Here is a 26,211-nt window from a genome sequence, read left to right as displayed (position 1 = left end):
TGTAGTTAGTAATTAAAAACTATTTTAGAGTAACTTACCCAACTGTTATAATATCAGAGGTGAAACTGGAAGAACAGTATTTTATTAAACCTAATTTAACCTAAAACCTAATTTCATATAGTTTGCATGTTCTCCCTGTGCATGCGTGGGTTCTCTCCGGGTACTCCAGCTTCCTCCCACAGTCCAAAAACATGACTGTTAGGTTAATTGGCTTCTCCAAATTGTCCTTAGGTGTGAATGGTTGTTTGTCCTGTTTGTCTCTCTGTGTTGCCCTGCGACGGACTGGCGACCTGTCCAGGGTGTACCCCGCCTCTCGCCCACTGAATGCTGGAGATTGGCACCAGCACCCCCCGCGACCCCATGAGGGATTAAGTGGTTTGGAAAATGGATGGATGGATGGATGGAACCTAATTTCCATGGATGGGTGCAATCCTGCAGGCATCAAAAGAACATGGTAGCAGCTGAAAATGAAATATAAAAACATACTTCAAGCAGGTAAGCCTTGAGCACATCATAGGAATAGAGTAGCTACCTGGCTTTACAAACATTTGACATATTAAATGACTAAATGGCATTCAGTGTCTAGCAGTGCAGCAGCATTTTTGACATAGGTCTAAATGTTCATTCTCATTTGACTTCTACTCAGCCAACAGAAAGAAGGCAGAGGATCGTAAAACAGGGGGAGGACCTGCACCACCACCCCTGACAAATGCAGAAGAGATGGCCCTGAGCCTAAATGCTGGAAGGCCAATGGCTGAGGGAATTCCTGGAGGGACTTCATCAGAGCCAGTCACTCCAGAAGATTTAAGTGCCTTCAGAAAATGTAAGAGGTCTACCTACAGTGTTTTTTTTTTTTTTTATATATATAGACTAAATGTGATATTTCCATTTATATTACTTTGGGTTGGGTTTTTTGTTGGTCCCAACACATTCGGATGGTAATATCTGCCTCTTGGAGACTCTTGTCCCAACAGTACCCCATACAGTTGTCAGTAGCCTACTCCATACACAATCAATTATCACAAATAGTATAAAGTGTACTCTATGAAATGCTCATCTTCACAGGATGATGGGGATGAAGAAACCGTTTCTGCTGTCACAGACAGGCCTACAGAAGTAATTTTAATATTATGTCTACACATCAAACAATCTACAAATTCATATTTATATGTGGAGTAGCCTATAGAATCCAAGTTTAGATCTATAAATGGTCATTCTTATCTCTACCCCCCCCCCCCCCCCCCAGAGTGTGAAAGAACAGCAGGAGGAAGGTCCATCAACTTCTGGTGCACAGATGGACACAGTTCAGTGATTTACAGTAAATGCCACAGTTTCATTCTGAATTTTAGACTACATCCATGATGTACCTCTAATCTAATGTATTTTCAGTTGCCAGTTAAGGAGTTACATAGACTTCTTCTTTTTAAAAAGATAGAAAAAAAAACAGCGAAGAACTTGTATACTTGGACCGCCAGATCCAAAAGGCAGATTTAGAAATCGACATTCTGAAACTAAAGCTAGAGGTGAGTGTATGGTCACAGGTGAATTCTAGGAAGTATTGAAACTATTTTAAAATCTTTTATTTTATTTATTTTTTTTTAAGCAAATGAAGAACACTATATAAATTGCTGTGATTTTGTTTATTAATTATTTTATTTTGTGGTTGCATTTGTATGAAATAAAGAACACCATAAATTGCTGTAATTTTGTGTTTATTCATTTTTTTGTGGTGGTGGTGGATATCATGTGTATTAATCAGAGAAGACATTGCAGCATATCATATCCCGGACTACCCATCCTGGAAATCTGCAGGGTTGATGGGGTCTTCCTCAGGGTCCTGTAATTGTAGGGCAGGGTGTTGCTCCCCTCTAATTATGGCAATATTATGGAGAACAACGCATGCCACAATAATGTCGCAGGCCCTTTCAGGGGTTACCCTGAGGTGACGTAGGCACTGGAAACGTGCTTTCAACAGGCCTATGGTCATCTCCACCCGGGCTCTCGTCCTGCAGTGTGCCACATTGAAGCGCTGCTGTGGGCCTGGTTCAGGCTCTGGGTAAGGGGCCATAAGATTTGGTCGGCATGGGTAACCCCTATCTCCCAGCAGAAAGCCATCAATCTCTCCTGTAAGAAAGTTCACATTGCTTTAGAGTTGCATAGAAATTCCCCTGTAAGTGTTTAGTGCATACATTGAAATATGTGTATAGGATATACATTTACTTACCCCTTTCCAGTCTGTTGCTCAGGGTTGACTCTCGATAGATTCTTGAGTCATGAACAGAGCCAGGCCACTTGGCCTCCACATTTGTAATTATATGTGCAGCATCACATATGATCTTGACAGTGCAAAGAATGAGAGATGTTACAGTATTGTGGTGTAGTCTTTGACCATTAGAAACAGTAGGCTGTCAGTGTACCTGCACATTAATACTGTGGATGGATCTCCTGTTCACATAGTCCGCTTCATTTTCAGAAGGTGCAACGATCGGAATATGTGTGCCATCAATGCATCCAACCACATTCGGAAATCCTAAAGGGAATTCTAATTATTAGGTTACTTCCAGGAGTCGCAGCAAGATATTCTTAACTGAATGTAATTTATCAGGTTAGCCTCATTTAAACAGATTTATACACCACTGACCTGCAATCCTGTGAAACTCCTCTTTGATGACTCTCACTGGTTTGTGCCCAGGAAACAATACAAAAATTCTCAGAAAGCGCTTAAGAGTGGGGCACACTTTCCTTACCGCTCTGCAAACAGTAGCCTTACTAATATGTTCAGCATCCCCGATGTTATAAAGAAAACTTCCATTCGCAAAGAAACGTAAGGCAACGCAAAGAATCTGCTCGGATGTAAGAGCACAGCCGCGATGGTTGATGTTTCTGATGTAAGGGTGGATGTATCTTATTGACTGTAAAGAAAAACGGTAACGCTCAAATAAAAATGGATAGGGATATGACAAAAAATCCACTCTGGGCCTCAAAATCCTTTCCCGACGTAAATGTAACTCCCTACGAAGTAATACAGCCTCTTCGTCAACAGGATCATCCATAAAAGGACATGCCATTTCATTCCCTTTGATGCGCTCTGCGTGACTGAAATGTGTGCAATGAATATGTCCCCAAAGAATCAATGAGGTGTTTAAACACCACTTCCTCTTTATAAAAGGGGAGGAGACCAAAATAAACTCTGGGTTTTCTGAAGAAAACCTGCTCCCAACTAGGTTAGGTTCACAGAGAAAATTGCCATGGTAACTGACTCTGAGTATAAGTTACCTCTCTTTCAGAAATGGGCTTGACTTACTCTGCTTTCTCAGATTTAACTTACCTCCCTTTCTGAAACAGAAACCCAGAGTTTCCCTCATTTCAGGGTTAACATACTAAGAGTTTTCACTTAACCCCCTTTCTGAAACAGGCCCCTGCTCTGTGTGTGCGTGCTATGTCCGGGTTCATCCATAAACAAATCCACTCCTGTTACCCTCTAATCTACAGACTAGCAGAATTTTTTATAATGTAATGTGGTTTTGTTCTGGCAAGAAGTGGGTTTTTATAAAACATTAAAAGTTTATAGTTGTGTTGACTGTTGCAAATGCACCAAAACAACAATTTAAAGGTATATAGCAGGGGTTAAAGCAAAAATAATCAATTTGACAGAACATTTTTTTCTAGTTAGCCCATATATTCCCGGGGCTGTTGGCATCATTCCACATTACGTATCACACTTGCTTGTTGTGCAAAGTCAACTTTAACCAAATCTGGCAGTTTTACAATATGCATTAACTGTCTTATTCTGGGTTTTGTTTTATGTTTGTTAATTGATTAGTCAGTTTACTCCCATGTCTTAGATTGTATTTGTCTTGAGTTCTGTCTTGTTTGGTTTCTATTTTAGCTTGTTTATTGTTTTAGTTTTCCCTGGCATATTATTAGTTTTAGTCTTAGTAGTAGTTCTTGTTTCCATTATGTGCTTGTTTTCTGTTCAGTCCAGGTTAGCTTCTGTTTCCTGCCGCTTTTCCTGTCAGCCCTTCAGCCACTTCCTTGATCACTTCCACCTGTTCTGCTTAATTATTTTTCACACTGCTCACCTGTGCCTCAGCCTATTTAAGCCGGCCTCTGCCAACAATTCCCTGCGTTTTGCCTTGCTTGGATGTCTGCTCTGTACCTGGCTGTGGGTTTTTCTCTATACCTGTCTGATCCTTCCCCGTCATCACTCCAATAAATCCCACTCAGCATAAACTCAAGTGTCTGGTTGAATATCGGGTTCATCTTCTGATCTCAAATCATTACATTAACAATTCCTGTATCTCTCCCACCTTTCAGCTTCAGAGCCTTGACGTCATCCTGGACAGCCTCTCCATCCTTTCATTCACTTTTCACATCCATAACATCACCTGGTTAACTTACTTTGCAACATCAAGCAAGTTCTTCTGTCACACTTTGACAAACTGGTTCACACTCCACTCAACTCTCGACTTTACAGTTTCAATTCCCTTCCCTCCCGGTCCCCCACAAAACCCTCCATAAACTGCAACTGGTAGAAAAAAACAGCAGCTTGCATCATTACATCATCTACTTCACACCTGTACATTAACTCCACTGGCCCCGTCATATCTAATATAAATTAATCCTGTGAACATACAAGACCAACCACAACCTTGTCCTTTAGTAAATTTCTTACCTTCATATCTAATCAAGTGAATGCAAATTAAAATGATTTGCTATATTATTTATTAATACCATGTTTATCCATAGGGTGATCTTGAAGTGGTCCTAAATAAGATGTATTATTACAATAAAAGGAGAACACATACAAGCCACACCACTGACATACTGAATACCACGGGGAAGTGATTTAAAACAAATTTTTCCTTTAACATGTTCAAAATGAATTTTTTTCAAGCTATTTGTTAGTTTGACAGAGTTTAGAATTTTATCATACAAATGAAATACTATAAATGTGTAGGTTTATATTAATTTTTATTTATTTTTTTAAATTTGGCCGACAATTCTGTTTTATACTGGGCAGCAATGCCGTGAGCGCAGAGATAATAGGCAAGGCAAGGCAAATTTATTTATATAGCACAATTCAGTGCAAAGACAATGCAAAGTGCTTTACATTATTAAAATATAGCAAAATAAAAACAAGTAGGAATAAAATGTAGATGGAAAATAAAATAAAAGCAAGTAGGGATAGAATGTAGAAACAAAGAAGAACATTCAAAACAGTAAAACAGTTCAACTAGAACAGTCAAAGGCAATTTTAAACAGATGTGTTTTTAATCTTGATTTAAAAGAACTTCGGCTTTCCGCACTTTTACAGTTTTCTGGAAGTTTGTTCCAGATAAGGAACATAGGAACTACATGCTGCTTCTCCTTGTTTAGTTCTGGTTCTAGGTATGCAGAGAAGGCTGGAGCCAGACGACCTGAGTGGTCTGGAAGGTTGATACACTGATAACAAGTCTGTAATGTATTTAGGTGCTAAGTCATTTAGGGATTTATAGACTAACAGAAGTATTTTAAAGTCTATTCTCTGAGATACAGGGAGCCAGTGAAGGGACTTTAGAACTGGGGTTATGTGCTCTACTATCTTGGTATTAGTGAGGATACGGGCAGCAGCATTCTGGATCAGCTGCAGCTGTCTGATACACTTTTTAGGCAGACCTGTGAAAACACTGTTGCAATAATCAATTCTACTAAATATAAATGCATGGATTAGTCTTTCCAGATCCGTCTGAGACATTAGTCCTTTAATCCTGGAAATGTTCCTCAGGTGATAGAAAGCCGACCTTGTAATTGTCTTTAGATGCTTTTGGAGGTTCAGGTCTGAGTCCTTCACTACACCCAGGTTTCGGGCCTGATCAGTGGTTTCTAGCTGAAGTGACTGAAGCTGTGTGCTAACTTTTGATCTCTCCTCTATTGGTCCAAATATTATTACTTCAGTTTTGTTTTTATTCAGTTGAAGAAAATTTTTGACACATCCAGGCATTGATTTCTTCTAGGCATTTACTCAGTGCTTGAACTGGTCCATAGTCACCTGGTGACATGGTGATGTAAAGCTGTGCGTCGTCTGCATAGTTATGGTAGCTGATGTTGTTGTTTTTTATGATCTGGGCTAGAGGGAGCATGTAGATATTGAATAGGAGGGGACCCAGGATGGACCCTTGGGGAACCCCACATGTGATTTTTGTCATCTTTGATGTAAAGTTACCTACTGATACAAAAAATTCCCTGTCCTTTAAGTAGGATTTAAAGCAGTGGAGAACTGTACCAGAGAGGCCGACCCAGTTCTCCAGGCGTTCTAACAGAATGGAGTGATCAACAGTATCAAATGCTGCACTGAGGTCCAATAGTACCAGCACGGTGGTTCTTCCACAGTCTGTATTTATATGGATGTCATTAGACACCTTGATAAGGGCGGTCTCTGTACTGTGGTGAGCACGGAAGCCACACTGGAAAACGTCAAAGCAGCTGGTCGTTGTTAAAAAGGTGTTTAATTGTTGAAACACAGCTTTTTCAATAATCTTACTGATAAAGGGGAGGTTTGAGATGGGCCTGTAGTTCTGGAGTAGAAGTTTGTCTAAATTGTTCTTTATCAGCAGTGGTTTGATAATTGCTATTTTTAGGGACTGGAGGAAAACACCTGACAGAAGGGACGTGTTTATTATCTGAGTCAAATAAGACGCTATGACAGGCAAAACTTTCTTAAGGAAAACTGTGGGTAGAACATCAAGGCAGCAGCAGGAGGAACTTAGCTGCTGAGTGATCTGCTCTAAGCTTTTGTGGTTTATTTGGGTGAATTGGGACATTTGGTCAAAATCAATTCTAGTTGGAGACAACTTTGGTACTGAACTTGGTATGGATGCACAAACTGATACTCTAATCTTTTGGATTTTCTCAGTAAAGAAGTTAGCAAATTCATTGCAGGCCCTGGTGGAGTGGAGTTCAGAAGCCACGGATACAGGAGGGTTTGTAAACCTGTCGACTGTGGCAAATAAGACACAAGTATTATTAATGTTTTTCTTGATGATCTCTGAGAATAAAGATTCTCTTGCATTTTTCAGTTGTAAGTTATATCTGTAAAGTCTCTCTTTATAGATTTCATAGTGAACCTGGAGTCTGTTCTTTCTCCACCTGCATTCAGCTTTTTGACACTCCTTTTTTCACTACTAACTGCTGAAGCATTTCTCCAAGAAGATTTTTTCTTCCTGGAAATAACCTTCATTTTAACTGGAGCAACGCAGTCAATGATGTCTGAGACTTTAGACTGAAAGTTATCTACTAGTTCGTCTACTGAGTTGCAGCCCAAGGTTGAAGTAGCAGAGTAAGCTTGAATAAAGGTTTCCGTGGCATTGTCCTTAAAGGTGTGTTTTCTTACGATGTCCCTTTGGCTAAATGAGTCACTGGAAATTATGCTTTCAAAGGTAACAGAAACGTGATCAGATAGGGCAACATCAGTTACATTGACCTGTGAAATCTTTAGACCTTTAGTGATGATCAAGTCTAAAATATGTCCCTGTTTGTGCGTTGGCTGTTTAACATGTTGAGTTAAACCAAAGTTTCCAAGTGTGTCACACAATTCTTTTGAACTTCTGTCTTCAGGGTTGTCGACGTGAAAGTTGAAGTCTCCCACAATATTTAAACAGTCGTAATCAACACATATCACAGACAGGAGGTCACTAAAATCCTTTAAAAAGTTTGATGTGGACTTACGAGTCCTGTAAACATTCAGAAACATAGTTCGTACCGGGCTCTTTACCTGGAGAGCCAGATGTTCAAAAGAGTTGAATTTTCCCAAAAACACCTTTTTACACTTTAGTGGATCATTAAACAATGTTGCTACTCCTCCACCTTTCCTTTGCTGTCTGCTCTCACAAAGAAAATTGTAGTTTGGAGGTGTTGACTCCATCAGTATAACTTCTTCATTAAATTCATGTAACCATGTTTCTGTTAAAAACATAACATCAAGATTATTGCCAATAATGAAGTCATTAATTAAAAGGGATTTCGCTGACAGAGATCTAATGTTTAATAAACCCAGTTTATATGACTTAGTGATTGATGATGTCTCTGTGACAGGTTGCATCTGACAGTTTATGACTTTCAAGTATTTGTTCCTGTTTATTCTTTTGTTTTTATTATTTCTGCCACGTATCATCACAGATATTCCATAATCTCCGGCAAAAGGTGCTGGAAACTGTCATGTCTGATAAACGTGCGGCCAGGGCCCGATCTGTGTCAAAGCGGAGTAGTCCGGAGGTCCTTAGCATCCGAATGTTCTGTGATACGTAGAGGAGGAGAATCTAAGGCTCTGAGGCCTTTGGAAAATGCTGGTTTAGTGACAGCAGAATGGCTATATGGAGAGGATGTCATCTGTAGGCCAATCTTAAATACTTTGTTCATGTTGGGAGAAAATTCCAGAAAAGGAACTTCTGGGCTTTGTGGAGAAGAAGGGGAGGCGGATCCAGTCTGGACCGGTGTTTGTGGGGATGGAGATTCTTTGTCCTCTTTTTGTCCTGCTGATATCTGGGATGAATCCTCCTGTAGTTCTGACATAGCCTCTTTCTGTGTCATCTTTCTGGCCATCTTTATCTGGGCTTATCATTTGTTTTGGCACTAGATGTACACTGATGGTGCATAGTTCACAGAATAGAAGATGTTTGAAATCAGCCGTTTTGCACCTGACCTATTTAGAGAGAAACCATTGCTGCTGAACAGATGTCTCCTCTCCCAAAAGATGTTAAAGATGTCTATGAAGGTTACCGTTGTTTGTTTGCATGTTTTTTCCAGCCATTTGTTTAGCATCAAAATTCTGGAAAAAATCTCGTCTCCACAGTTAACGGGCGCGCGAGGGCCGCTGAGAAACACCTTGACATTAAGGCCATCAACTAAGTTCAACAGACGAATGTAATCCTTTTTCAATACTTCTGATTTTCTTATTGTGTTGACGTCCCTCAGGGCTTCAGCTTGTATTATGAGTTTTTCCAAGGTCGGGCGTTCTTTCAAGACCCTTGGAAGGATGTCTGAAATATCAGACACCCGGCCACAGTACCTATCGTTATAAATCAACACCTCTGTGTTTTTCTTTTTAAAGAAATGTTTAATCCCACTTAAAGACCCATTGCTTAATACCAGGGTCCTTGGCCCTGTGGCATGTCTTTTCTGTGATGTCTTAGAACAAAAATTGTTGACATACCTCTGATTTTTGTCCTCCTGGGTCACACTTTGGAGCGGAGTGAATCTGTTTAGTAACGGAATTCCAGCATTTCCAGCAGGTTTACTCCCATCATTTGTTGTGAGAATAGCCCGTTGTTGTTTCATTTGTCTTGGGACATCTCTCGGTAGTCTCGGCCAGTTTTCTTTATCTAGGCATGGGGTTTGTTGATCCTTTGGTCTTGCACCCAGAGTGGTCCAGGGTTTCTTATTTTCCTCAGGGAACTGTTTGTTCGCTGAGTCCCTGGGCTGGTGGTCACCTTTTGGAATCACAGGCAGGGTTGTTTCATTTCCATGCACGGCGTTTACATCATAATTCACTTTGAGTCGACAGATTTTCAGTTCCATAACAGCTATCTTCTGTAATAGCTTGTCAAAGTCCATTGTGGTGAAAGTAGGCATCTTTCCAAAATCAAAATCAAAAAATAAGTGAAAGAAAATAAACAAAATAACTAAATCCAACTTTCTGTGGTTTTGGTTAAGAGATAAAAAGGAGATCAAAAGTAAAAGGCAGGAAAATGCAAGCAAGCAGGGAGCAGAGAAAAAAGCGTCCGAACAGGCAGAAAGGCGTGTGCATTTCATATTGACAGTCTTGAAAGTGCTCTCTGACCTTTAGCAACCGACTTGATCAGGTCAACAAGAGGTTGAGACATGGTGAGGGACAGGTCATGCTCGGCTATAAACGCACATATGCAAACTTTCTGGTTACACACGGTCAGCCATGGATACGGGTGACTCGGTTTTGTAGTTGTTTCACATGTAAAGAGGAGATTTGCTACAAAAAGCATGCAGTATTTGGCATTTGACATTATGCACCTGAACATGTCTGGCAGGTGAAGTTCTTTGCACCACGACCCAACAATCTTCCCATTCTCATTCGTTTCTCTCAGCCAAGCCCATCTACATTTATTCTTAACACCATAGTCAACGGTCGATATACCCGACCCTTCTTCAAGAAAAAACGCATTCATGCTAACTTAGCCTGAGCTAGCATGTTACTCTTCTTTGTGTTTTAAATATAAACGTAATAGCAAATCATGAGCAGATCCCTGGTTGGTTGCCTGCATTTATCAGCTAAGTTACAGGAAGTGAGGGAATAAATGCTGACAGTTGCCATGTCGTGGCCATGTCATCTGATTAATTTAACGACAAGAGCAGCCATAGACACACTTACCAAGGGAAGTTGTTCTCAGATGTTCAATTCGCTAAACTTTCTGACTTGCTGGTTAACATAAATCCAAGCCAGTTTGAGATTTTCAAAGACCAACTGTTATTAATTGAATACACCCATCTCCAGCAACTTTAAGAGCCTCATATCATAAAATGTCCTCACATCAATCAACTCTGTGGTCATATCTGAGGTGTCTGTGAACACCAACATTCATACTGTAGTCCCTGTGAGATTCCAGTCTTTTTCCTCTTGGAGTCATATATTTTTTTGTGTTTTTCCCCACTGGATTTTGGACCATTCTTCGTTGTTTTGCTCGGAGATGCTAATAGTGTTTTTCGCTTCCTTGTTTTATCCCCGGCTGTGCATGCACAGTGTTGTACTTCCTGTTATTAAAAATAAACATGAAAGGCTTTATTTACAAACAACTTGACAAAAACAAAGCGTAAAATGCAAATATAATAACTAATACACAGGACATGATAATCTTTCATAAAAACTTTTTATGCAACCAGAGTAAGCATGCACCTTTAAATTATTTATTGGAATTTATACAACTTGAGTTTTTCAGTTTCACAACATTTGTGTATTATTAATGAATGAATATGGGCTAAAAATCTATTATCAGATTATAATTCTCACTCTTCATGGGATGAATGCAACTTCCAGTTCAAATCTTACTCTCTCCTCACAAACAGACGACACATAATATTTCAATTTAAATTAAAATATATATATACAGCCTCTCAGTACGTCACCAAAGAGAAAGAGGATTGGACAGATGTATTTTGTAATTGCTACTTTATACATTTAAATTTTACCCCTGAGCCTATTTATAGCTCTTTAAAAGCATACATATGCAATAAATGACTGTTAATCCTCTTGTCTGGGTATACCTTGACCCTTAACCACCAACAGCAGAAATAGGCTCTGAAGTGTTAAAGTCTATAACAAGAATTACCCAAACACCAAAAATACAGAGTAAATGTCTGTCTACATCACTTTGTTTTAAATAATTTTTAAAGGATCTTTTTATTTGATTCCAACCCTAATATTTTTCCAGTGAATGAGCAACAGAATTAGAGGACATTAAGAACACCAAATAATTAGGTAAGCAGCTTGAGAACAAATAACTTTCCTTAGATGCTGAAAAGGCACCAGTACAATGTTTTATGGGCCTTGATGGTTATATAACAAAAGTATTAAGAACTTAAACTGATGTTTTCTTTGGGCTATTCAAAAGTATTTTTATGCACATTAACTTTCTGTCATCGTACTTCTGTACAAGACTACAATAAAGTTTGGGAAAGACCACAGTTGCAGGTGAAGGGTGGAAAGTGAAAATATCCTTCAGGATGTCCCACTTGATTTTTAGAGATTTGAATAAAATGGTTCTTTGAGCATAAAGAAGTATATTTTGTTGTACTGTTTTCTTTTTTTATTCTGAGGTGGACATTAGACATACTGAATTCAGTCATGTTATTTTAGTAGCAGTGGTTTGAAAGACATAACTAATTTATATCAAATGCTACATTATAGAAATTTTATCACACACATGCATATCACAGAGAAAAAGCAATAGAGCGATAGATATGTGTAGTTTTTGCCCATCTTTGCATTGTTGACAGATGATAAACAGTCAAAAGAAGAATGAATGTGTGGTTGAATATAAAGCCTCAAACATAGTTTATCGACTGTGTGTAGACTTTGTGCCGAATAAATCAAAACTAACCCTTACTCTTTTATTTTTTTATTTGTATTTAACATGTTAAAGATGCCGGAAGAAATAACTGCAACATCTAAAGAGAAAAGTGTTAGAGTAAAATTAAGGTGGAAGGGACATAACCTAACAACATGCTCTTATTCCTCTAAGAAGATTAAAATATAAAAGACTAACAATATGAAAATTTTCCTTTTCTGCATAAGTGTGTATAATGTAATTAAAAAGTGACACAAAATATGAATCACTAGCTCACCCATTTTGTTATTTTGTGTCTATGTTAGGTACTTCATGACATTTGCAACATTCATTATCACACTGACGGTTTATGAAAAAACGTTTTTCACTTTGCCTTAATTCACAGCTGGTGAACAGAGGTCATTAATAGAGGCAAGCTTATGAAAATTTTCACTGGCTGTTAGTCCTAAGCATGAAATTAACAACACATATTTGACATGTCCATCCATCCATCCATTTTCCAAACCGCTTTATCCCTCATGGGGTCGCGGGATATTTGACATGTATGTTACACATTATGAGTTGATTCAGTTTTTTTAACTGACCTGCTGAAATAAATTTACTTTACAAAAATACACTTTATTTTGGGATATGTTATTTATTTTAATATTCTGATCCCTAGTGCAAATGTTTGTTTATAATTATCAGCGGATGTGCACTACATATTCACAATACCATTATATTCAATATTGCAATCGCAAAGGAATACATTTTTTTGAATATAATATTTAAGAGTGAAAAGTATATATTAAGTATAATATATACCGTATTTTTCAGACACACTGTGAATTAACACGTCTATGTGTGTCTTTGTCCACACATAAACCTCACCGGATTACAAGGCACATTAAATATTCTTCCCGAGTACTCCGCCTCTCCCCCGTACCCAGCTCTCTCCTTAAAGGGAAAGCTATCCGTCTCTGTTGGGAGGACAGAGTAGATGTTCTACACTGCCCTGTCAAAATAAACGTAACTTTTATGTTGAATTAACTTCCTTGGTTTATTGTTGCTAGCGTGTATTTCTGGCACGTGATGCCTTACATCAGTGGTCCCCAATCCTGGTCCTCGAGGGCCGGTGTCCTGCAACTTTTATTTGTTACTCTGCTTCCACACACCTGAGTCAAATAATGAGGTCATTAGGAGGACTCTGGAGAACTTGACAGCACACTGGGGAAGTAAGTCAGGTGTGTTGGATCGGGACACATGTAAAACCTGCAGGGACAACGGCCCTCGAGGACCAGGATTGGGGACCACTGACTTACATGAATGGACTTCTAGTTTAGACATTACAGTCAGTTAGTCTTGTAGACACTTCAGGGGTCTGATGAGGTGACACGGTGTACCGGTGTAGGCATAGACATCATATACGTAGACGCGTCGTTGGGTGCAGGTTCGCACGTCAACGTCACCGCCATATTGTATGTAGCAGAAAAAAGTTAAGTTCTGTTGTAGTGAACGTGGATAAGCGAAGATGCCTCATTCCTGTGCTGCAAGGAAACGTATTCGGGCGGATTTCACTACTTGTATCTGCCTTCTATAAACTAAGGCTGCACCATGTTGCAAAACTGGACACACTAAAGCTGCAGAGTGGCAACACTAGGAAAAAGCTGTGCTGTATGTATGTATGTATATATATATATATATATATATATATATATATATATATATATATATATATATATATATATATATATATATATATAATATATGTATGTATATATATATATATATATATATATATATATATATATATACAGGGGCGGTTCTAGACCAAATTTACCAGGGGGGCCAAGGTGGGGCCAGTGTTTTTTCACAGGGGCACAGAACAAAAAAAAATTAAAAACAATAAAACGGCAATATTTAACTGTGTAATAATATTAAGTGAGCCACTCGTGTCTCTGGAACTGCAGGTTTCAGACCCCTGATCTAGCCCCCTGCTCAATACAGCTAAAGCTAAACGTGAAACATCTTAAGTTTTAAATTCTTTTTAGAGTAAAGCTGTATAGGTAAAAAATAATATTGGTCAAAGTGACCAATCAGTTATGGTTTCTTTGCCATTACAAATAAATAATTATGAGAAGTTTATTTAACTTCATGCTTTTAGTACAGGGGCCATAACAGGGGCCAGGGCCATTTCTACAGGGGCATGGGCCCCTGTTGGCCCCTGTCTAGAACCGCCCCTGTATATATATATATATATATATATATATATATTATATATATATATATTATATATATATATATGTATGTATATATATAATATATATATATTAGTGCTGTCAGTTAAACGCGTTATTAACGGCGTTAACGTAATCCCATTTTAACGGCGACAATTTTTTTGTCGCCGTTAATCGCGCGTCAAAACACACACTGTTCCCTAATGTCTTTCCCCCCGCCGCGCTCTCCGGACTGTGTTTCTTTTACCCTCGGCGCTTTCCGTAGTTTCAAGAGTGCTAGAAAACTGTAGCAAAACAGACCCGCGCTGCGGGTAAAAGAAAACAGTTTCTTTTACCCTCGGACACATGCGACTTTGGGCTTCTTTTTTCTAAAAGCGCTTCTAAATTTCATGAGACACGGGTTGCGGTTTTTTTGGGCAGGTTTCTGAAAGTGAAATCGCTTATTTGGGCTCTAAAATAAGTGACGAAATAGGGGTTATTATGAGACCTGCCTGCACTACATTTGAGTTTATCCAGCTGAAATATCCCTCTGCCATAGGAGCCGACGGTAGTAAAGGCAGACAGAGCAACTCTGCACGTATTTTCTGCAGTTTCTGCAGCGGAGCAATAACCGGTGATAACTGCTGAAAGTAGATTACATGGTGCAGATCACCATTTTAAGCAGAGATTGGTTCTGAAGATGAGTTTTTAACATGCTGAGAACATTGAAGAAACCCAACCCATAAACCGTTCTTTAATGCTTATTAATTTGTTTTCTCTGTATTTGACAAACTACCTGGAGTTACTAAACAGTTCCTAAACAGTCTCATTTAGGGTATTAAGCTCCTGGCCCAGTTGCAAGCAAAGTGTAAGACTGGAATGACCTGGAGATTTAAAACCTTTTTCCAGGCTTAAACTATATGAATATAGATATAAACAGCAAGCAAAAATATTGTTGTTGGTGTGAAAGCTCAGAATTAGATGTGTGTTAGAAAGAGAGAGAGAGAGAGAGAGAGTGAAGAAATAACAAAACTTTATTGAAATGTACAATTTTTATTAATTTATATGTTTATGCATAATACCATGTCTATCTTTGTTTAAGAGGCAAAAAATATATATCGGCATGGTATTTATTTACAAATTTATTTACACATTGTGTAAACATCAGGGCGGCATGATTAGTCATTTAGCCATCCTAGTCCAGAGTTTAACATTTGGCACCAGGATGTTTTCATTCCAATTCTGAAAAGTGCTTGAAAAATAACAAAATAAAAATATTTTTTGTACAAGCATGTATTTTATTAGTGTCATTTGTTGCAAAATTGCATATTAAAATGCCCAAACAGGCTACTACACTTTCAGAAATAAAAGGATAAAACATGCGATTAATTTGCAATTAATCTTGAGTTAACTATCGACATTATGCGATTAATCACGATTAAAATTTTTAATCGTTTGACAGCACTAATATATATATGTATGTATGTATATATATATATATATATATATATATATATATATATATATATATATATATATATATATATATATATATATATATATATATATATATATATATGTATATATATATATGTGTGCATATATATATGTGTGTGTGTGTATGTTTATATATATATATATATATATATATATATATATATATATATATATATATATATATATATTTATTAGGGCTGGGCAAGTTAACGCGTTAATTTTGCGTTAATTCATTTGACTATTAATGGCGATATTTATTTTATCGCGCATTAACGCATGTTGCTCACATGCTTTCAGTCAGTGTCAGTCAGCAGGCGCGCTGACTGCAGCGTGCTGTCACGGCAGCACTCTCCCGCCCCCCCTCCCCTCTCGTACATGGCTCAGCGGCGCCAGCCAATCAGCACGCAGGCTCAGCCTGGCCCGCCCACTCAGCTCTCACACAAACTTAGCAAAGAAACAGCCGAGAGAGACCGCAGCAGCGAAAAAACATGAACAGAGGAAGTAGCACCGTTTGGCTTTATTTTAATACCATAAATGAAATCAAGGTGTATGTTTTGTAAAAAGCCGGTTAATTTCAGTGGAAACACAACAAATTTATCTAAGCACGTGAAAAAACATGAAAACGTCGAGCCCCAGAAACGGAGAGAGGAGACGAAACTTCTCTCATTGCCCCGACAGACCCACAGACGTCTCTGACTGAGGCGTTTCAGTCCTCCAGGGAACATCCAGGTAGATCAGTGGATGGATGGATGGATGGATGGATGTTACTGGAGCCCACACATAACATGTAATTAAGACCTTGAAAGAACCCAGTACATATATTAAAAAGTGTTATTTAAGATAAGATAACATTAGCTAATCCTTTTTTTATCCCACGACGGGGAAATTTATAGGATTAAAGCAACAGGCAGGTGCACACAACACAGACAAAATTACATAAGGATTGAAATATATAAGAGGTGGATTAGCGAAAAAACACTGAACATAACATTATTATTATTATTATTATTATTATTATTATTTAATTGTAATAATAAAATAAAAACCACAAAACCCAAAAGGTCAACAGTTTCATGATACATCAAGCTTAGGGACTGGCTAATATACAGCAGGTCAAAAAAGGCCATATTTTGGCTGCAGTGCTTGCTGTTCTCTTATGAAGAAAAGATCAACTAGTGCACTAAATTCAATAGATGGGTTGAAAATATCCAGTATAAAATAAGTGCTACAAATGTTACAACACTTTTGTTCATATAGCAGCAGAACATTAAAATAAAAGTGCTCTTTACACTACTTTTGAATTCATTCTTGGAGTTTGTAAATACAATGCGATTAATCGCGATTAATCAGGGCGATTAATCGCGATTAAATATTTTAATCGTTGCCCAGCCCTAATATATATATATATATATATATATCCATCCATCCATTTTCCAAACCGCTTATTCCCTCATGGGGTTGCGGGGGTTGCTGGTGCCTATTTCCAGCGTTCACTGGGCGAGAGGCAGGGTACACCCTGGACAGGTCGCCAGTCTGTCGCAGGGCAACACAGAGAGACAAACAACCATTCTCACACACACTCACAACTAAGGACAATTTGGAGAAGCCAATTAACCTAACAGTAACAGTCATGTTTTTGGACTGTGGGAGGAAGCCGGAGTACCCGGAGAGAACCCACGCATGCACAGGGAGAACATGCAAACTCCATGCAGAAAGACCCAGGGGTGTACTCGAACCCAGGACCTTCTTGCTGCAAGGCAACAGCGCTACCCACTGTGCAGCCTATATATATATATATATATATATATATATATATATATATATATATATATATATATATATATATATTGTCATGATTTGTCTTTGGATGAACCCGGACACAGCACGCACACACAGAGCTTGTTCTTGAAGTGAGTTTTATTGTACAGAGTGATGGGTTAATGACGAGAAGAACCAGAGTCTTATGGACGGAGATGAAGGGTGCGGAAGCTGGCTAACAGGAGGAGCGCGGGGAGATTGACCGGGAGGAGACTCTGGAGCGGAGGACTTGAGACCGTGAAGCAGCTGCGGGACCGGAGAGCGAGGAACTGTTCCAGAACTCGGGAGCGTGGAGCTGGGTGCAGAACTTGGGAGCGTAGAACAGAGTTGCAGGACTTGAGAGAGTGGAACAGAGTTGCAGGACTTAAGAGCGTGGAACAGAGTTGCTGGACTTGAGAGCGTGGAACAGAGTTGCAGGACTTGAGAGCGTGGAACAGAGTTGCAGGACTTGAGAGCGTGGAACAGAGTTGCAGAACTGGAGAGCGTGGAGCTGAGTTGCAGAACTGGAGAGCGTGGAGCTGAGTCGCTGGAGTGGGGAGCGTGGAGCAGAGTTGCAGAACTGGAGAGTGTGGAGCTGAGCCGCAGAACTGGAGAGCGTGGAGCTGAGCTGCAGAACCGAAGAACGTGGAGCTGAGTTGCAGAACTGGAGAGCGACTGAGACTGAGCTGGAGTGAACACTACGGGCCGGCGATGAGAGCAGAAAGAGGTACGTTTAAATAAGGGTGGAACCAGGTGGAAGCAGTTGCGGGTTAATTGCAGCCTGCCAGGTGAAACCCATCAGGCTGCGCAGTAACGAGAGAGAGGGAGAGAGGCTCAGCATGCAGCCTTTGAGCTGCATCCTGACATATATATATATCAATTACATTAATTTTTATCAATTAAAGTGGGTTGATTATTTTGAATTCCTAAGATTTCACATTTTTCTATGTTCATCTTTAAGCCTGAAGCTTTTGAGAAAAAAAAAGCAGCTAAATTAACTAAATAAAATTGATTCATTACAAATGCAGACCGAGGGCTCAGTGTAGTTTGTTTGAGTGGCGTTGCCATAATGTGACGTCATCGGGAGGCGCAAGGCTGATGGAGAATTTTTTGTAAAATTGTCTGTTTACAAACCGCGATCCCACTCTCGAATAAAACCTACACCCCGCTATAATTACTTTAGTAAGTTGTACAGACCAATCACAATGTTTTGCGTAATTGTGCAAACGTTAAACCAATCATGTATAGTGACCTCATCAGAAGGCGCAGGGCCCTGAGCAGATCTGACCACCCGAGCTGATCTGGTACCTACACCATAATGCTCCTAATATCCATTGAGTGGAGCGGCTTCATTGCTAACTAAAGTCATACTTACACATTTTAACCGATTTTTGAGCACATTGTACCACATAAAATCGGTCGGTAAGCACATTAATCATATATAAGGCACACTGGATCATAAGGCACCCTCAATTTTTGAGAAAATTTAAGAATTTTAAGCGCCTTATTCTGAAAATTATGGTAAGTGTGAAATGCATTCAGGTATTCGGGATGTTTTTGTTCATCTTGAATGTGAACAAAACAAAGAAGTTTATTGTATATATCAGGAGAAACAGGGTTAGCTCAAACCCTATCTCCATCATGTGAGAAGAAATGGAGGTGGTTGAGGAATATAAATATCTGCACAACAGACTGGACAGGAGATGCAACAGTGAATATATCTCCTATAAGTCTGTTGTTGAGAGTGTCATCTCTTCTGCCATCATCTGTTGGGGCAGCAGCTTCAGAGCTAGGGATCTAAAAGGGCTCAACAACTAGAGCTGTCACAATAATCAATAAAACAATTAGTCACACGATAAATTTTAATCACATGATTAATTAAAATAAGCGCAATAATTTGCATATTCATGCCTGCCCCCCCCCCTCCTTTGTTTCTCCCTCGTCTGTCTGAGACTGAATGACAAAAGGTTTTAGTACGATGCATTGGTGTCTACTCACCACTTCCTTCTTGTTTCCTTAGTGTAAGAGGAGTTAAATCTTGTTTTAGGTAGGCACATGCTTAAAGGGTAGCACGAGAGCCTCGTGAGGGAGAGCCAGAGAAACGCTAGTTGGAAAAGAAAATGAAATTGGTGTCAAAGCCGAACACAACCGCTGCAGTGTGGGAGTTTTTTTTGGATTAAAGCCAAATGATGGCAGCCAGCCGTTTAATCTATCTGAGCTGTTATGTCGAGAGGATATATGTACTTGTGTTATTATTCCATTATCGTATTGGTTGAAAAAGGTCTCCAAATGACAGTATTGTGGTTAATCGCAATAATTTTTAGGAAGATTTATCATCCAGCAAAATTTGTTATCATGACAGGCCTATCAACAACCTGATAAAGAAGGCTGGTTCAGTTCTGGGGACGACTGTGGGACCTCTGAAGATGATAATGCAAAGAAGGATTCTTTATAAAACCAAGAAAATTATGGACAACCCTGACCATCCTCTTCATGAGACTGTTGGGAAAACAGAGTGTCTTCAGTCAGAGGCTTCTTCAAATTTGCTGCAAAACAGACTGCAACAAGGGATCTTTCATGCCAACAGCTATCACTACACACAAACTCTTTAACTTAACAACATTTAAGAAAGGAATCTGCAATTATACACATTTTGGTGAAATGTCTGGCGAAAAGTATGCATAATCTTCGTTCAGGAAAGGTAGACAATCTTTCATTTATTTAATTTCAATTTCAGTGACACCCGTTCTACTAAGTGTAGGCTGGAGCCAAAGCAGGGCTGCGTTCCATTCAATGCCCCGTATTTATAAAGGAAAATGCAACATTTAAAGACAGAAGCTGCAACTCTTTACATTTTGATGACATTTGTGGTGAGTCACCTAGGTGACTGTTTCAAGACTGACTCAGCCTCAGTCACAGTCAAACAACCATGTTTACATTTTTAGGTTGATATTGTGAATGGAAAAGAGACCCAACTGGAAATCAGTGTTGCCGATAGACAAAACCAAAAGAAAAGAGAGGTAACGCTACAACATTATAAACATAAATGTACTGGGCATTACAAAACTATCAACTAAGAGATATGCAACTATTCAAACACAGTAAACAATGAAGAGCCTTTTCAAAATAAATTGAACTATTTACATATGAAACATGATGGTAGTGAGACATAATTTAGTGACATGACATTTATAAATTGAATATATTCTACATAGGATAAATCTATTTCTCATACATTCTTCTTTTTTATTTGAGCCATTCATCCCAAACATTATATTGACGTCTGTTTGAGATGAAATAACAGCCATTCCAAAACCTACAAAAAAAATACAGAATCAATTCCATTACATGTCCCAGACTCTCTACATGAGTGAAATATAGTCAACACTATCCAAATACAATTATTTGTGGGTTAAACTTAATATATTTCAATCTGCATCTTAATCATTTTATGGGGGAGAATAACAGGACTGAAAATTGTGACTGTTTTATGAGAATATATTTAATTACTACCAAGCATGGATTTGTTTCTCCAAACTGTTGGCACTGCAAGAGTTTTCATGAGAGTTTGATATGCTCATTTGGCTTTGGTGGATCTGAAAGATCCTGCAGTCTGTGGTCCCTCAGCAATTAAGTGTGTGACACCCCTGTCTTTCAGTTGTGCAGCAAAAACAGCCTATTATTGTGAAAACTTACTGAACAACCAAGCATATCTGTTCATATATTTAAGATGATGTAAATATTAACTAAACTTAAGTCCTAAGTTTTACATAATAAACAGATTTTGGTTTAACTTGAATCTGATAATCTGTGGAAAGAGCTAAAGATTAGGGTGGTGGCAAGATCAACATCTGGACAAACCTGGGCAACAATTTTGGATGGACGTTTCAGCATACTTTCTTGGTTTTATGATCATTCAGGGTTTTAGCTGCTGTGGTAAACCTTTGTATGAATCTATTGTCATCTCTGTACCATGGCTTGATATTGTGACTTTGTATGTTGCTGCTGCTACACCCATCACATGTTAAAAGTAAGATCTAGTCACAGACTAGCAGCACTTTTCCATTAGCTTTCCATTTGTGAATCAACAGGTGAAAATTGTGCATTTTACACAGAGAATATCAATATGTCCTTGTATCTCAAATTTCATAAAAATTTCTGGTCTTTATGAAAACTAACACCCACGGATATGTTTTCAAAGGTTGAGAAGCTGTGATCAACAAGCAAAGACAATCCTGAAGGTTCACCTCAAAAATCAAAGCCATTGAGCCACATTTAAGGTCATTTCGAGGTCTGCATGCCAGTTGTAACTGTACTGAAAACAAGCAGTCACACACGCACGCAGAAAGAATTCCTGCACATAATAATCTAATACTGCGGGACACAGCCATTGGAACGCTTTAGGAACCGTATTGACCACTGACGTACACGCCAACACACATTTGTCATTAATTAACACATGGTTTCACATGATGCTCAGGCAGCAGCTCAGTGCACACAGGTGCGCACATACTTGCAGAAGAGAGACACGAGAAGAGAGCAGAGGCAACAAATGGAAGTGTGCTTCCGACCTGGAACCAGCCGCATGCCTATCGCCTCGCTCTCATGTGCGCGCCAGCATGCCTCTCCTAAGGGAAGAGTAGAAGCCTACCCCCCCCCCCCCCCCTCCCCCCTTACCACAACCACCCACCACCCCCCACCCAATCACTCCCTTAAAGCGGACACAGAACAGCCGCCAAACCGCCCAGGTTTGGCCAGCTGGAGCATGCAGTGAGAAAAAAACGCACAAATTCAAAGCCTTGTTACCGTTCTTTCCGTGTCGGGTCCTGCTGGATGCTGGGCTTTGTGGGCGCCATCTTCCTGTAACAATTAATTGAATCTCTTACTTTCCCTCCTCCTTTCCTTCCCCTCCTTAGCTCTCTATGGTGGACACGGAGCCGCGGCGCTGTATGGCGCCCTGACAGCAATGCGTCATGGTTAGCGTGTTAAGACAAAAGCCATGTCTGTGTGAAAGTGTGAACGTAGGGGAATTGCGTGTGCGTGCTCCTTGTGCGGGGGTGTATCTCCTCGGCCCGGTGCTCAGGATCGTGGAAACAACGGCTGATGTGGGGGCGAAGACAGTGCAGCGATTCGGCCACACAAGCATGCCAAGCAGGAGGGAGACCGGGTTGGACGCTTCTTAGATGCCGCTGTCCTGGCTCTGTCTGACCGTCTCCCTGTCTGTCTTCTCCTGCACACGCATTTGTTGCTTTGGTACTTCACAGGAATTTCCAGCATGCGCTCCAGAGTAGAAAAAATTAAAGGCAAAGAGGCGCGTCAAATCTCCCCAATCTCGCAGCTTCCGCAGCGTCTGTTTCCATAGAATCCCCGCGGCAGACCATCTCTCTAGTCATAGTGCTGATTTTTTTTTTTTTTTTTTTTGGAGCCCTTTTCCCTCCTCTGGCAGCTGATAGGAAAAAGTGACACCACGCATCACTAATATTTTTTCCAGTCTAAGCGCAACAACGCCACACAACAATATCTGGACTCAGCTTATGTCTCTGTTTTGTTTTGTTTGTTTTTTTAAATATATTTAGTATTTTGGAATCTTATTTCCATCTCTAATTGCATTCCTTTTGAGATGATAGTGTAGGCTTATCAACCTAATTTAAAATATTTTAAGTAACATAAAACATAGAGAAGGTATGATGGGAAATAATTTCAATTACTTGGTAGTTCAAATCTGTGAACTTTTACACACACCATTAGTTCCTTTCCAACTGCTTCCCTTTGTGATGATATAAACTCACCACAAAAAAGTCTCCCTTTAAGATGGCAAATCCAAACTTCATCCTGCTGCCTTGTTAAAGTAACTGTAGATAAGATCAGGTTCAATCTCAAGATTTTTAGAAGACACATCTGACAAGTCTGACTGTGGATAACACAGAACTCAAAGTACTCCCTTTCTGTTTTACACCACTGGCCTATATTTGGCACAGATGTTTGCAAATCAGCAATAGGTCATTACCTTCCAACAGAGACTCCCACCTCCTCCTATCCTTTTTCCTAAACATTCATTTAAATTGCCCCTTTTTGATGTATAATTCATCAGAACCTATTCGGTGTGCTGTGTGATTAACCCCAAGGCTGCAGCCCTGTAAACCCAGAGCCCTCCCTCTCCCTGCACCAATGACCTGTCAAGGTCAAAGGCATGCTAGGTATTCTCCACACAAATACAGAGTTACAAGTCCTGCAGTGTCAGAAAACAGATGTAGAGGAAGAAATATTATCTCCGGTTGGGCACCGTTACAAGCCAAAGGCCCCGCTCGATAAACATGTATCGTGAAACTCTATGAACAGTCGTCAAGATATTCTTTCACCTTACTTGGCTCATTATTTAACCAGCTGCTGCAAAACTCCAAAACAAAAATGATTAGATTATTTCTCTGAACTCTGCAAATGAATTTTATTTTTTTTTTATCCAAAACTAAGCTATAGGTAGTCCCCAGGTATTCATCACAGTGTTCAGTTTTTTTCACCTCTACATATTCAGATAGTGAGAAGAATTCAAGCAAACAGCGTCTTTTCTGAGTACAAAAGCTTAAAACAGGGCACAGCTTTGACACCAGTTAGATCTTTCACTGAACCATGATCTATCCTGACTGCATTAAAATTGTGGATGAACTCCTTTACGAGATCACATTAGATTGAATAGATACAGTATAAAACCTACATTTGTAAGAGTTTTTTTTTCTTTCATTTTTCAACTCAAAACATGCATGCTTCCGCTTTTAATTCATGAAGGTAATCCACAACGGATAGAGAGTCACTGCTTTTACCCAGTTTAGTGAAAGCCTGTTGTCTCTGCATCTCAACTCTGCTTACTGGGAACAGTAGAACAAAGGCGACGTGGATAATGGAGCATAATGTGTAAACATATTAGCTCCCAGCTGTTTATTAGGGGAACAGTATGGATGGAGCAAGGCAAAAAGACCAGCTAAACAATGGGGCAATAAAGACGTGAGCAGCAAAGGCAAAATATGTGTCTACTACTGGTGGAAAGAGTCATGTAAACCACAAAAAAAAAAAAACATTTTACAGTAGAGTAAAAACTTGGATATGATACTTCAGTCAATTATGCATGTGATCAAGGGTCTTTAAAGCCTCCGTGTGGATTTTGAAAGATCTTCGCAACCCAGATCACAATAAAGTTAAATGCCACTAACATACAGGCACAAACACAGTCCACCAAGCCATGCAGAATATGACACTGAAATACACCATATGTGCTTAAATACTTGAAATCAAAATATAACTTTTTATTTTCCTGTTGTTTAGAGAAGTGTGACGGTCTCATTGCACATAGAGAAGTACCCACTGGGATTCATAGCTTATTGCTTTCATAGATCTTAGACTATACCCATAACGACAAGGACAGCTTTTGGGGATAATAAGCTAAAAGTGTACGTTGAAAAAAATTTTTGTTCTGTTCTGTGTCAAAATGATTAGGCATAAAGAGGCTTTAATTGTGATTGAAAGTGAAGAGGAAATGAGAGAATAAAAGGGCAGCATTGGTCTGAATTATTAGCCCGCCATATTTTTCTTCTGAAATCACTCATCTCTCCTTTTCTGATAAATCATTTCCTGTGTATTAGGAAAACAGCCAGGCATCATTCCCCATCTTTTCCCACTGATATATAGGATTCCATGTGTATAATAAGCCAATCTGGTGAACCTGCACTAAATAAAAAGGAAAGAAATATACGCTGCCTCTCTCTGGTTTGCCACATGCAGATCTCAAATCCCTTATTTGTTAAACACATCTCTAAACAATTTTTTTTTTTACAATACATACAGGTGCAAATACCCTCTTTTGTTTTTTCCGTTTTGTAGAGGAAAATATAAACGTTCAGCTGGAGATGCAAAATTAAAATGCCAAAATATAGTCATGCCATGAAAACCCTTTTTAAACATCCATTGATTTAGAGATGCCCAACTGTTTCTGAGCAAACATTAAGGCTATACAGTTCGGAAAATACATATTTGTATAGCTACAGAACTGAATAAAATAAAACAACAAAATTCACTGAATGCCTTTTTTCAAGTTTTAGTGTCCTTTTTTTGGATTTCTTATTTTTATTTTGTTGCAATTTAATCAATTTTGAAATAGACTTTTTTTTTACCCCACAACTATGATGCTACAGGTCCACAGTCCTGCTGAGTTCCACTAACCTTTGCTGATATGCGGAAATTCCCTGGACACCCTGTGGGGTCCCGTTAGTGGCTCCGGGTACCGGGACCGGCACCCGGGCTACAGGGGGTCCAGTCACAATGCCACCAGCTCCGCCTCCTCCGTTGGCCGAAGCCGTCACCTGGACGCTGAAATCCGGGAAGATCCTGATCATGGTCCGGCTTGTCTCCGGTGCGCTCCAACTACTGTTCTTCGTTTGGTTGTTTTTAAGAAAGCGGCGCTGTTCGCTGACAGAAGTCTTGATTTGACTGAGCAGTGAAAGATAGAGACCGTAGTAGCAGTCTTCTTTCTTCTCAGCTAACCTCGGATGAAACTTTGAATTCGGATCCTGGTCCCAGTGAGTAAACTCCCACAACTCAGCCAACTAAGAGATTGCAGAAAATGATTGAATAAAATAATCAAATAAGCAATACAAACA

At 39.3% G+C, this 26,211-nt stretch overlaps 1 protein-coding gene and 1 non-coding gene across 6 annotated transcripts in view; both read right to left on the bottom strand.

Annotated features, from left to right (window-relative positions):
- Positions 1–25,970, bottom strand: part of LOC105919040 (neuronal PAS domain-containing protein 3) — a 1,017,839-nt gene extending 991,869 nt beyond the window's left edge. For 2 of the 5 annotated variants that reach the window (XM_036134634.1, XM_036134641.1), the window contains exon 1: positions 25,775–25,970. In XM_036134634.1, coding sequence (XP_035990527.1) covers positions 25,775–25,947 — 173 coding nt within the window. In that variant the 5' untranslated portion in view covers positions 25,948–25,970. Of the gene's footprint in view, positions 1–22,350; positions 25,653–25,774 lie in introns of those variants that run through there. The other 3 variants (XM_036134635.1, XM_036134637.1, XM_036134639.1) reach the window with 2 other exon arrangements.
- Positions 1,607–3,025, bottom strand: LOC110368226. Its single transcript, XR_004930567.1, has 3 exons — positions 2,418–3,025; positions 2,225–2,336; positions 1,607–2,124 (listed from the first exon to the last, which is right to left on the bottom strand). It is a non-coding gene; the product is annotated as an uncharacterized LOC110368226 (transcript).
- Positions 25,971–26,211: the final 241 nt, after the last annotated feature.

The sequence above is a fragment of the Fundulus heteroclitus genome, unplaced genomic scaffold (assembly GCF_011125445.2).
Source record: "Fundulus heteroclitus isolate FHET01 unplaced genomic scaffold, MU-UCD_Fhet_4.1 scaffold_87, whole genome shotgun sequence".
Taxonomy (NCBI): domain Eukaryota; kingdom Metazoa; phylum Chordata; class Actinopteri; order Cyprinodontiformes; family Fundulidae; genus Fundulus; species Fundulus heteroclitus.
Note: the sequence above shows the minus strand (reverse complement) of the source record. Positions and strands in the feature narration are given on the sequence as shown.